The sequence below is a fragment of the Danio rerio genome, chromosome 6 (assembly GCF_049306965.1).
Source record: "Danio rerio strain Tuebingen ecotype United States chromosome 6, GRCz12tu, whole genome shotgun sequence".
NCBI lineage: Eukaryota > Metazoa > Chordata > Actinopteri > Cypriniformes > Danionidae > Danio > Danio rerio.
Genome location: NC_133181.1, coordinates 16,207,256 through 16,221,800, shown reverse-complemented (window position 1 = coordinate 16,221,800; position 14,545 = coordinate 16,207,256). Strand labels below are relative to the sequence as shown.

General features: G+C 36.7%; 1 protein-coding gene across 3 annotated transcripts in view; it reads right to left on the bottom strand.

Annotated features, from left to right (window-relative positions):
- Positions 1-4,421: 4,421 nt before the first annotated feature.
- Positions 4,422-14,545, bottom strand: part of nck2b (NCK adaptor protein 2b) — a 98,629-nt gene continuing 88,505 nt past the window's right edge. For 2 of the 3 annotated variants that reach the window (NM_001003492.2, XM_073952824.1), the window contains exons 3-4: positions 11,414-12,135; positions 4,422-5,518 (exon numbers count right to left, since the gene is read on the bottom strand). In NM_001003492.2, coding sequence (NP_001003492.2) covers positions 5,324-5,518; positions 11,414-12,135 — 917 coding nt within the window. In that variant the 3' untranslated portion in view covers positions 4,422-5,323. Of the gene's footprint in view, positions 5,519-9,547; positions 10,764-10,975; positions 12,136-14,545 lie in introns of those variants that run through there. The other variant, XR_012407313.1, reaches the window with a different exon arrangement.

Genomic DNA, 14,545 nt, shown 5'->3' with positions numbered 1-14,545 from the left:
ATGTATGACACCCAGAGTACATTTTATAAATAGATTGACACTACGCCACTGTTCCCTGACCCCTTGCAGATGTTTGCTTTGATGATCTCTCTGCTCTTTGAGATTATAGGATCTCAATGTTTGTTTTTTCTAGAAAACCAGCTGAAACATAATTTAGATTTTTGACACAAAATAAATAGCCACGATCCTGCTTTACTTGCAAAGACAGAGACGTGATGTTCATTTATCCAACCATGAAGCTCTCGTCTATAACTAATTGACCTACTAATTGTGGATTGCTTCAATTTAATTTAATGTCATGCATTTTCACTTTTGTTTTGCATTGGTCACACCTTTTTTGGAGTGTGTTGCAGGGATCAAAATGTGTTTATGTTTCTAGAATACAACGAATTTGCTCACTGAAAACACTGGAAATATTTTCTTTGCACATTTGTCCATTAAATAGATCAGCACATAACATGTTATTGAAATTATTGCATAAAAATATGGAATTTTATGCAAATATTTTCTGGAATTCAAGTCTAAAGCCCCCCTACATTGCTCAAAAATGGAAATATCCAGCTGTTGCTCAATTTGCACGACTGAGGGCTTAATTTGACTCAATGGGGGGCCGCAGCTGAAAATGAAGAGAAACACTGTACATGCTGACTATTCTTATTTACAAGAAAACACAAGTCATAAAATGAGTACTGTGGGAGATGTACGATAATATTATGAGCTATAGTTTATCTTGGTTTCAACATTAAACATGATGTTATCACGCTTATTAAGTCTGCATTCATCAACAAAATCCTGGATTTGTTTCTTTCTATAAATACTAGGCAGCACTAAATCAGTATATTAGAATGATCTATGAAAAGAAAAACTTGTAACATTAGTCACAAAATGGGCAATGTTAAAGAGTATTTATTTTATCCCTTTTTCAACTGAAGGATCCGAATGGGTCAAAAGGGGGGACTGAAGGATTCAGATTTATACCTTCCAATCCGTGTCACCATGGATCAACGATTATTCTTTTCTCATCATCCTGTTTCTCATTATTTTTATTAAATATAATTAAACATTATTTAATGGCTCATATTTAATGGCTTTCCGGCTCTTCTTCGCCTGACAGACTGGTCTTCGCGGTAAACTGTATACCATCCACAAGATTTAGGAGATGTCTTTTGTGTCTCCAGAATGTGTCTGTAAAGTTTCAGCTCAAAATCAGTCCAGCTGCGTCAGATAAACAGCACAGTGACAGACATGAAGGGAGCAAATTTGTTTAATGTTTGTGACAGGATACATCCGTTATGTTAATGTACAAAATAAACCTGATTTAACATCCACTAACTGGGGTTGAAGTGTCATCTTTAATAATTGCACTGACTTGCGCCTGTGGTGATAAAGCTGAAGTAAATCCCTATAATTTCTTAAAAACGTTTTAAACTGGTAAAAGTAATTCTTGGTCACATTTGATGATGATTGATGATCACAGAGAGCTGAACAGATCTTTTAATCCAGATTTGCTTTGCACAAATCCTGTCTTGTGGATGATTAAATGCGTTAGTATGAAGTTGTAATATGTTGTCAATCAATTCGGTGGGTGGGGAGACCGCACTCCTGCATCACATTGCATTGGGCCTCAATATGGGAGGGATTTGGATACTATTTTGATGTCAGAAAAATAAAAAAAAGAGACTTATTGTCTGTACATCGCCCCAATATGACAGAAGACACTATACCTACACACAGTTCTGTCCAAACAGCTTACAAAAGATGATTTTCATCATTGGTGCCCTTTAAATATTTAGCATTACAATCATTGGAATAACTTATATTTCAAAATATAAAGCAGGAAACAGTTATATTAATTTGCAATATTTTTGGGATCCTGCTTCCATTGCAGTAAACATTATACGTCAGGTCAATTTCCTTTTTTGCTTCTGGAGGATTTCTCAAATTTAAATCCTGCTGTCCATAATATTAGGCATTTGTCATCCAATCTAGTAGCAGTAAGCTCTGCCAGTTGTATTTTGAAAAATATGAACTGCTTAACTGCTATAATGACCTTGGCCACATGGTGTCAGTAAATGGGCAGAATTATTGACTCCCTGAATTATAAGCCTCCCATTTTATTTTTCCCCCAACTTCTGTTTAAAGTAAAGAAGATTTTTTCAACACATTTCCAAACATAACAGTTTTAATAACTCATTTCTGATAACTAATTTATTTTATCTTTGCTGTGATGACAGTACATAATATTTTACTAGATGTTTTTCAAGACACTTCTATACAGCTTAAAGTGACAGCTTTAAGGTAATTTGGCAAGTCATTGTATAACGATGGTTTGTTCTGTAGACAGTCAGAAAAATATACAGTTTAAAGGGGGCTAATAATTTTGACGTTAACATTTTTTTTTTTTTTAATAAAAACTGCTTTTATTCTAGCCGAAATAAGAGAAATAAGACTTTCTCCAGAAGAAAAAAAATATTATCAGACATACTGTGAAAATTTCCTTGCTCTGTTAAACTTCGTTTGGGAAATATTTAATAGGGGGAAAAAAATTTAAAATCAAAGAGGGGCTAATAATTATGACTTCAACTGTATGTGTGTACTGCAAACGGCATGTGTGAGACTCATCATTTCAGAAAGGCTTGAATAATCTCCACCACAAATACATCAAATAATCTTACTTGACTAATGACCTCATTTCAGATTCATCCGTGTTTGTTTCTTTTACTAACCATCTTTCCATGCACCAATTTTTGTGCACATTTTGGATATGTGCATAAAAAAATGGCAAGATGCGCATCAATTTTGAAAATGTGCATAAAAAATTAGCATTAAAAAAAGTCATGTTATGTTATAAGAGATCATATGATGATAAAAATGTGTGTAAATGGACAAACCAGCAGGCTGAGCACTGTAAAACATCTGAATAGTTGTTTTGGTTATTCCTTAAGCGTTTCAGTATTAGTGGTATTATTATTAATGACCTCCAGAACTACCACAACATGTTCACTGTATGTCGGCATAGTCTTCTGAGGTCCAAGTCGTTTATTAAATAAGGAAAAGATTCATGCAGCTTCTGCTACCTCAATAAATTCCATTTTTAATTTTGATATTTGGCGCCAGTTAATCAGGAAGTGACAACTTTGTTCTCTTTAAGTCACTGGATGGAAACGCAGCTTTATTCGCACATCTTATGATGATGTGATGTAGTTATATATATAAAGTATGTAATCTTTGCATCTTGCATCCTTGGATGAAAACATAGCTACTGACTGCTGTTCATCTGATGTAACAAAAGAGAAGAGGACACGCACGTGGAAACGGTGGGCGGGGAGAAGCAGCTTATTTGGATTTAACCCTTTACCCAACCCCCCTGACGAGGACGGTACTGAGGCGCTGTTTTTCCTACAAAAACAAAAACGGGTAGATTCTACATTAGGTAATAGCTAATCTGATAGGTATTTTGGGCTGAAACTTTACAGGCACATTCTGGAGTAGGTTTGGCTCAACAGACAATGCTGGGCCGGCATCGCGATCCTCTGCCCCGCCCCCATCACAGCAGCAACCCACTCGCGAAAAATACATGCTTAAGCCCAGTTTACACTAATATGTCTAAGTTTTAAAATGGCATTGTAGAAGGAAAACGATCTATGCACACACTGGCGTTTCACGTCTGAGCTTCAGGCAGTCAACAGGTGCTTAGAGCACAAAACCCCAGAGAGCAGTGCACGTCGGACAGTTTGTCAGGGATGTACCACTGGATCGCCTCTCACTATAGTCGTTAAAGGTGATATTTAATTAATCTTGTCTCTATCAACTCTTCAGTCTTTTGAATCTATTAGGTAAAATGTCACAGTGTCAGTTCACTGCTTCAATCTTTTGCTTTCACGATTGTACTTAGTAATTTTAGCAAAAACCTCAGATAATGTTGGTTGGTTCCTGTTGGTTGTGCACCCTTTTTTGCCAACCAAGTTTGTCAGCGCCAGTATAACCACACAGATCACTCTGCCTATTCATGCCAGAGTCACGCGCAAAAAGTGATTGACAGGTGGTAATTTGTGTGTAACTTATCTTTTTTAAAGTATTTATGATTTGGTTATGGATAAAACAAAGACCATGTGGGTCAGGTAGTTAAAACAGTAGCCTACAAACAATCAACTCATTATGAATTATATAAATATTCGTAAATAATTAATTCACTGCCACCTACAACAAAGATGCCATCATCCATCAAAATGTTTCACATTAGACGTTGCACACTGACAAATAGGTTGATATGGCCCAACCCTAATCTGAGACACCAAAGTCTTACCTTGCATCTTGTAAAAAAAGAGGAAAAATAGGTGCTCTTTATACACATAATCCAGAAGGATACGAGTTCTTTAAAAATATAGTTACTTAACTATAAAAAAACAAGCAGACACGTATTACTCTTGCAAAATCTTTAATTAAACAAAAGTATTTCAACGTTTTGCACAGTTATCATGGAGGTGGAGCTGACTACACATTTCTTCTCAGCAGCTTTTAATTCTCTGCTTAAATAAACATGATTTTAAATAACAATGCTCAGTAACATTCAGGCGTACCATACTTTTATAAAAGCTCAGAAACTATTCAATGAGCCGACTCATTATTAAACAGACCCAACCATCCATTTTTTAAACTGCAGCGTTTCGAAATTCAAACAGTGTTTTGCTGTAATAACTCTATACCAAACATTTTAACGTCGATACAGATGTGTGAATCTGAATGAGGTGGATATAGTTCTTCTATATATAAATTACATATATACCAGATGAGCAGTGCTTGAATGTGAAGGTGGCACATTTGGTTAAGCGTCTACAAAAACATTCATCACATAAAGACCCTCCTGTTGACATTTCTCAGTTCATCCAGCAGGGGGCGACGAGTACCTGTCACCAACTCGCTCTTTGGCAACTCCTATGTACATACAGTTTCTTGTACTTCCACTTTTGACTGTTTTCGTTTGACAATCTTGAATATTGTGCTGCCCAAACGCTCTATATTTTCACCTGTTTTCCTTGTATCTCAAAGTCAATAAGCAGAATAGTTACTGTCGGTCAAGGCAATGCCCGAGTGCCTCAAGTATCTCTTGGAAAAGGCGACAATCATTTTTGGTAAACCACTCCAAATTGAACAGCTCCATAAAACACGGCCCAAAATGACAGTTCGCCTCATTATTACTCTGTAAAATCCTTTAAGTTGGTGTTAAGTCCCGTTTGCTGGTAATAAATGAGCGTTTAGTAGGAGTTGCAGATCTCTTGGCTCGGGTGAGGTCTGGTTGTAAGGCTCATTTGTGTGTGGAAGGTCACTGGAGGGGTTTGATAAGGTAAAGCTTCTCGCCATGTTCGCTGGTAAAGATGGGAGCTTTCTTGTAGTGCTCTAAGAGTTCATCCATACTGTTGAAGCGCCGCTGACCGATACAGTAAACTTCGTTGGATAACTGCACCTTGAAGTGTTTGTTCTTCCCGACTGCTTTCAGAGACACTGAGAAATCACTCGGCTGGAAAATAAAACAAAGAGAAACAGAATTGATGTTTAGTAAAGCCTACAGATGGCGCCATTAGTCCTAGATTTCTACAAACGTTACAGGCAGCATTTGAAGTGCTTCTTATAAGGTATGTATGTCAGGGGTCTCCTCTGAAATTTGTATGCATTTTAGAAATAATAATAATTCATTGATTTCTGTTTGCTCCCCTAGTCCAGATTCTACTGTTGTTGGATCCAATTGTTTTTCCACAAAAAAATCCAATCATAAAATCAGTTTTTTTTTTTTTTAGACCTTTTTTAGTCATCTCAAATCCTTCTTCTATATCTTATTGGAACAACCTTTTTGATTATATGGTCGTATGTGATTTTTTTTATCAAATAAAACTAAAGAAATATCTTTTAAAATTATTCACAGATTTTATCCAGTCAAACAATTTTTACAAAAATTCAAAAATGACATTGACGTCTCTTGCTCTTTGTGTGAGACTTCTTCTGAATCTGTTGCTCATTTGTTTTGGAAATGTCCCTTTGTTAAATCGTTAAGGTCTGATGTGAATTTTCTATTTGTCCAAATGGCTTGTGATGATTCTTCTTTAAGCTATAGACATGTTGTTTTGGGGTTTTATATTGAAGAAACAAAAATTCCTTAATTCAAATTTTTGCATAAACCTCATTTTATTTATTGAAAAGTTTTTATACACAAATGCAAATATACTCAATGTAAACCTTTGTTTTTTAAACAAGAACTGGAACTTTATTTAAAAACCATCACAAACTTTTACAACAAGAAAGCTATTAAAACGTATAAAACATGTGCTTTATTTAATATTCTGCATTATTTTTTTTTTTGTCATGTGCCCACATTTATTTTATTTTATTTTATTTTTTGTTTCTTTTTCTTTTTCTTTGTCTTTCTTTTGCTTTACCTGTATTAAATTGTTAATTTTTTCTTGTTGCAAAAAGTAATATTTGTATTGCTTGTACTATACTTTTATTAGTTTCGTATTTCTATTTGTTGTAATGGCCTGTTGTTATTGCAAAAAAGAAAAAAAGATATGTCAAGGGTGTCCACAATCGGTCCTAAAGGGCCAGTGTCCTGCAAAGTTAAGTTCCAACCCCAATCAGACGCACCTGGGCCATATAATCAAGCTTTTACTAGGCTTTCTAGAAACATCCGTGTAGGTGTGTTGAAGCAAGTTTAGAAACACCTGCAGTATGTGAATGACCACAAGCATTTAACATTACGCACCATTAATGTAGTTACAGGATTGGTTTTGAATTTACAAAATCAAACCAATCCTATAATACATATAAGTTGTTGGTTCCAAAACAACACTGAAAGTCAACTTTTGAACCCCAGCTTTAATCCTGAGTTTATGATTGTATGTGCACATGAAAAAGAGAACAAAAATCACATGCAACGAAACCTGGTAAACATGAATCACTTCTCAAGTGTTATTAACATTTTACTGCTGCTGAACATGAGCAATTTCTATATAAAGTATACCCCTGCTGGAAAAAAAAAATGCCTAGGCTGGTTGGCTGGTTTTAGCTAGTCAACCAGCCTGGTTTTAGAGCGGTTTTAGCCATTTCCAGATTGGTATTAGATGGTCAGGGTGAAAAATGATGAGCTAAAACCAGCTTAACCAGCTTGGTTTAAGGTGAACATAGCTGGTTTTAGCTGGTCATCTCCCAGCCTGACCAACTAAGTCCAGGCTGCAAATTGCTGGAAACCAGCCTGGAAATGGCTAAAACTGCTCTAAAACCAGGCTGGTTGTCTAGGTTAAACCAGCTGGTTTGAGCTGTTTTTTTTTTTTTGTCAGTAAGGCATAATTTAAACTCTAACTAAACTTTAAATTAAACATATTTTAAACTCCACTAAATCAAACAATATCTGATTTAAAATGATAAGCTGAAAGAGCCAAAGTTACTCAAACAAATGTATGCACTCCACAAGCAATATATATATATATATATATATATATATATATATATATATATATATATACACTACAAGCACATTCTGCATGTTATCTTCATATATTTATGTACAAAAATTTAAGCTAAAAGCTTCATATTAAATGTAAAATTAAAAATGCTTAACAATTAAGAGGTTTGTATAACAATATGAATGAATCAATACAAACCAGTTGATTTTGTCTTCAAAATTTATTCGTAGCAAGGCAAACTGGGGGCATGAATATTGTGTCAGGGATGTGACATTGCTCACAAATGAATGGTCTAATTTTGAATTTTGTTGTTCAAAATTAAGTTATGATGGCACTGAACACTCGCAAAAGTTGAAACTCTATCATGGCTCCTAAAATTATGAAGTGAGGGGCTAATTTGAAACTTGGCCAAAAAAAAAAAAAAAAACGTGATTATGCCTCTGATTGCTCATACCTCCTCTCCCGCATCAGGGTGTGTGTTTATTATGGGCAATGTGACGTATTGCCATTAGAGTAAAAAACGTCATATTGCCCATAGTAAACGTGCACCCTGATCTGATACAGAAAACATTGTTAAAAAAAGTAATTTATACAGTTTTTGGGGCAAACAAACGTCTTCTTGGAGATTCATATGTTTACAGTTGAACTAAGCCACATGGAATGTTTTGAAGTTTTTGGTTCCTTTTCAGAACTTTAAATGTCTTGAGACTGTTGCTGTCTAAAAAGGATGAAAGAGAAAGTCAGACAGTTTAGAAACTGTCATTTATTCATTCTCACCATACTTAAGGTCTTGGTAGCATCCACGTCGGATAAAAGAACAGTATCTTAACTCGGATGGAGTTGCCATTTATTGTATAGTAAATTGGACTCATTCAAAGTGGCATCGCTGCAAAAAAACACGTACTGGATGCATGCTACACTTCCGACTGCACAATGTGTTTTATTTTTCGTATAAAGTTTTGAGGTAAGGGGTGTTTTCATTTGCCATCAATCCAGTTCATCAAACTCTGTCCTTTAAAATCAAAATCAAAAGCGGAATATATCTCCTCATAATAGCCAGCGTATTAGCGTGCTGCTACATTAAAAATATATGATTTGATTTGCGCTTCTGATTGGTTCTCGGGATATAGAGGCTTTTGCGGTCAAAGCCAGGTGGCATTTAGCGGCTTTTGCATACAAACTGCTATTGCTGAATGCGCTGATGCTGTGATTTAAATGACTTAAAGCAAATCTAGTTGTTGATGGTGTATTATGTGCTTAAGACATTCACTCAATGCCATTATCTCATTTTTGGCAGAATTGGTGTTTAGCAGCTTTTGCATCTGAACTCTTCATTTCTTTCTAACATTGTTATTTTATCAGAATCACGAACACACAAAAGAGATATAAGTATTTCTACCTTTAACTACCATAGCAGTTAATAAGACCACATGCATTTCAGTGTCTGCTACTTTTCCCTGTGATTAAATATGCATGCCTCTGTTGCCTAGCAACTTCCTACAATTATTTTCTTTTTGCAAAAACATAACTTTACTTCAGATATGTCTGTCAAAACAGCATATTCAGCACCTATATAAAAGCTCTTTCCCTTGCTTGTGAAAGTGAAAATGAAAGTGAGGTGCGAAAATTCATGGGTGGTCTAGTAGCTTAACTATACATTTATAGGTTTTATTACTAAAAATATCATATTTTTAGAGTGATGATTTAGGTATATATGACAACAGATGTTCAAAGCTTAAAGAGGAAATGAAGCACCCAAGCTTAAACTATTTTGTACATAGGATTCCACTTTAATGAAAATATATAAAGCAAACTCGATTAATGTTACCATTAGCATAAAATGGCATGTTTTACTATAGATTTTAGACCTAAGGCGCCGCCATCTTGGAATATCGCTGTGTCTGATGTCACAGGGTTGGTTCCGCTTCCTCGGCTGAAGATACAGTGGAAGCAATGGACTGAACACGGAGACTTTAAAGCCTAATTTAACCCAATGCGTGAAGTTGTGGATGTGAATACAAGCAATACAAGCATCCGATGTGTGTTTAATATAAAATAAATACTTATTCTGTTTTTCTTTTCTTTCTTTTTTTCCTTTAATTAATGATCATTTAATGCGCTTTGGACCACTCTCTGTATTATGCTGCTTGACTGCCTGTATGGGTTTCAAAAAAGGTCTGGTGCTGATGTAATGGGGAGGATTCTTTTTACTTTTCACTACTACAGCTGCTCACTTCTTTTTGTGTTCAAATCAAACTAATGTAGTTGCGGTTTTTCACATGGCAGGTTTACTTGCTTCATACATGTTGAGAGATTGAATTGATCGACTTAAAAGGTAATATTTCTAGACATCGCTTCATTTGGTCTGGACCAAGGGCAACAAATGATACATTGTTGCATTTTCCGCCGTCTTTAGGTCGTTTTTACACTTTGCTTTGGTCCAAATCAGTTGAAAAGAGCCAAAATGCAGTCATCTGAAAATGTCCACATCACACAGTGGCCAGATGGTTTTTGAACAAATTTCCTAAACTGTTTTCGGTCAGAATTCACGTGCGGGAAATTCCAATGGAACTCCCCTAAGTAAACAAACAGACACAAAATGTCGCTATGGAGATACGACTGCGCTGGCTGATTATATCCCTGCTTATAGGATATAGTTTGTACACATCACTTTATACAGACTATACATCTTGAAAATGAAGCAAGGCTGCAGCTGGAAAACAATGTTTTAAGGCATTGCAAATGGTGATGGCACATTGCAGGTAACTTCAGGAGGCGTGAATTAATTTAGCTAAACTGCGACATAGTCATCTTCCTTAAATATTACCAATGATCCATCAGGGAGTGTTTTTCCCCCTCTGTCTGTTGGTAAAGCGCTGTCAACAAATATTTTTCCTCCACATTCCATAATGCACAGCGCATCGGCCTATGGCAGCTGGATTAGTCCAAAAAGGCACCTAACTTTTTGTAGTTGGGTCTGTTTTAGTTTGGATCATATTCTCACCACAAACAAACCACTCCAAGGTTAGTTTTGAAAGCATATTGAGACCACCTCTTCTAGGAGGTCTCGATATGCTTTTTTAGTTTGCTTTTGCTGTGCACTCAAGTACGATTGCTACATTCACGCCAGCCCAAACAACCCGCACCAAGAGAGAAAACGAACTCTAAAACGAATCAACCGAACTAAATAAGGCACGTGTGAAAGCACCCTATGATTTTATGTGTAGCATTAATCTGAATGTAAATTGTTTGTATTAACAAAAGAACAATACACAACTTAAATACTTGCATTTGTTGTATTTGCACCAGCTCCATAATGCACATCCACAACTTCATGCATTGGGTTAAATTAGGCTGTTCAGTCTCTGTGTTCAGTCTATTACTACCATGGCAGTCAGGCAGCGTAATACAGAGTGGACCAAAGTGTGTCAAATGACTGATAATTAAAAGGAGAAAAAAGAAAAATAGAATAAATATATAAATTTTTATTTTAAACACACATCTGATGCTTGTATTTGCACCAGCGCCACATCCACAACTTCACACATTGGGTTAAATAAGGCCTTACAGTCTTCGTGTTCAGTCCTTTACTTCTACTGTATCTGTTCAGCTGAGGGAACGTAACCAAGCGACAGATTCCAACATGGCGGTCTAAAAACTAAAGTAAAACATCACGTTTTCTTCACAATGGTTACATTAATCAAGTTTGTTAAATATATTTTCATTATAGTGGAACCCTATGTACAAAATAATGTAAACTTAACTGAGTGCTTCATTTCCCCTTTAATTTTAATAAATCAATAGATTTTTTGAATGTAAATATGGCGTCTTATAAGAGAATGGTCAGAACGACTGCTATGTTAACTCTAGTAGTTACAGTCTGGTAGTTATTGTGTTTAAAACTGTAATCTAGTATCTGTATTTTGAGTAGACCAAAAAAACAACAACTGTGGACTCACAGAGGACTCGCTGTCCCGCACGAGGAAGTCTCCCTCCACCCCTCTCTCATTCAGCGCACACTCAGCCTGGTGTCGTGTCACGCTCCCATAGTACCAGTCTTTTCCGGCGAACAGCCCTGTGTGGGATGGTCCCGTGTGGCTGTTCTGCTGGGAATGTGAGCCTGAGGCTGTCGATAATGGACCATCGTTGAGCACAACCACATAGTTCTTTGGCACCAGACCCACCTGCCCACGGCAGTTCTTACACCTCCACCACTCTGGGTCGTTCTCTGGTTTCTCCAGTACCTCCATTATCTCGCCCTTCTCAAAGTTCAGCTCCTCCTCCGTGACGGAGCTGAAAGGGTAAAGCGTCTGAACACTGTGAAGCACTCTGGAGCTCTGGCCATTACTGAGGCCCGGCTGTGAGGAGAAGACAGCTGGAAGGTCAGCCGACGTGTCCTCCATCTCCTCCTCCTGGACGTAGTTGGAGGGGAACCAGCCCATCTGACCACTATAGCTGCCCCTCCACCAGCCGTCACTGCATTTTTCCATCACCATCACCCGGGACCCCTTGACCAGACTGAGCTCGTCCTCTCGTTCTGCATTATAGGCAAACTTGACTATGGCCGGAGTGTTCAGGTCATATATTCGTTCGGCTCCTCCTCCATTAGATGAGTACTCATCTGTGCTGGGTGTTGGAGAGGCTTCCCGTGTGCTAGTTTTACGCTTCGTTTTTCCCAGGCCTGAGAAAGAGAAGGAGAGGCATTAGACATCAGTAAAGATCTTTATGTTAAACTTAAGCCTCAGAGCTACGCTAATTAGAAGTTGAAAAGCAAGGGCAGCACTATTGATTAACTCAGTAACTTCATCAATACGAATCAATTCCTGCTGAAAGAAGACATGTGATATCATTACTGCAGACCACCTCATTTCCTCTAAGTGTCCTCTATGTCTTGCTCACATTCCTAGAGCCGAAATAGGCACCATCGCTCCTCCGAAAATATCTAAATATTTATTATTGTTTTCACCACAGGTAACATTTTGAATTTGGCTGATTTATACTTATGCGCCAAGTGCACACGTATTCTCTGGCCCAGCCTTTGCGTGGTGGTATAGCTCTCGCCGACGCTGATGCACATCTCTCAAAAAATTTAACTACACAACGCAACGACGCATAGTGCAAGTTCTGTAATTGTTCGGCTTAGTATCACTGAGGAGTGTGGGTGGGACTAAGAGCCACACAAAACCCATTGAAGCGAGTCTTTACAAGTGTCGAGTCCTGTGAAGGAGCTCCAGATGGAAAGTTTTGTTTTGTGTTGACCTTATGTACACACCCACTGTACATATACACTTGCAATCATGTTTATTTATCTGCACACTACTGATTATTAATAGCAACTTGTACAAATTTTCATATATTGTAAATCTGTTCATAGCTAATCCAACCTGTATATAATCTTGATAGTATATCCATCTGTAAATATCACCATAGTTTTTCTATAACTGCACTTTATAACTTATAACTTTATCCTGCACTTGCTGCTATTGCACTGCTGGTTAGACCTAAACTGCATTTCGTCGCATTGTACTTGTACATGTTTAATGACAATAAAGTTGAATCTAATCTAATCTAATATAATTTAATCTAATGATTAATGTTGTTGCACGTCAGCTGGTTCTTACCTCAAGATGAGTGAGTTTGAGCTACTTGTACAATAAGGTAGCGTTCAGAAAAAACAAAACACTCACGAAAAAACTCAACACAGAGAAACAAAAACCTACATCTAGGTAGAGTTTCAGGGGTCCGTTCTTCGTACCTCGCTTAAATGATCTAAGATGATTTGGCAGATCTGGGATCTTTTAATCTTGATAACTGATCTCTCGCTAATTTGGTTTTTCAAACAAGTTCGCGAATCAGATTAGAATGTCTGGATGAACTGATCTGAGATCGCTGCGTGTGTTGTGAAAGACAGATCTATCGATCCTCGAAATCATGATCAGCAATGGCATGATTGGCTGAAGGCACAGCAGCGTAATGACATCATCTGATTAATATTTAATTATCAATGTGAGCCAAAGTACATCAAATTAGCAGTAAACAGTTTGTTAAATATGACACGCAATAACTTTCCACAGTTGTTGTGAGCTGCAGGCTTTACAATTTTCATGTGTCAAGAGTATTCATCATGTATTTCAATGCATATCAATGTACTTAGTTCTACATTTAGAAAAGATTTTCTTTATTATAGTAGCCATTTTTTTAATCGCTGTATGGAATAACTGGATGTTTACAAAAGCATTTTGATATTGGTAAAGGCGTCTGCAACTTTTGTGAAGCATCAAATCACCGTCATATTAACTATCAAAACATGTTCATGACTGCATAAATGTATTATTTCTTTTTTAAAAAGTCACATATTTTGCATTTCTATTATCATACACAAAATGTACTAAAGCGATCTAAAAAGTTCATATCAATAAATTTTCTCTTTGCACCACCAGGTGGCAGTCGTTGTACTTTCATTTCAGGGGTGCAGATTGCATAAGTTTTATTAATATATATAACTTTATTTATTTTATTAATAACTATAACTTTATATATATATATTTAAAATATTAACTATTTACCCAAATATATATAACTACTACTGTAAGAAAATATGAGAATTCGGTACATATATACTTTCTCTATTATCTTTGCTTGAACTGAGCCGATCTAATCCTGTTTATTGGAATTGAACCTGCTTCCGATCGGGTTTGAGCTAGCAGAACTGTTGCTATGACAACAACTCTCGGATCAGCTTTGAAGAACGAAACGATCCTGGATCGTGTCAAATCGTCAATATCCAAATCCAGCTAACCGAGTAATCCACGTACGAAGAACGGACCCCAGATGTGCTATTGCAGAGCATAACAAACAGCGAACAAAAGTATACCCATGTGACCTACGGTGCCTGCCTTGCGTGTAGTCGTGCATTGATACTTTTGTGTGCTGTTTGTGTTGCTTTGCAATAACACTTCCTAAACGCTAGCTGGGTTTTTGGGTTTTTTTTTTCAGTAGGTTTTTATGTTCCTCTGTGTCGAGTTTCTTTGTGGGAATTTGTTTTATTTCTGAATGCCATAAGAAGCTAAAACTCTCATTCAGGAACTGGT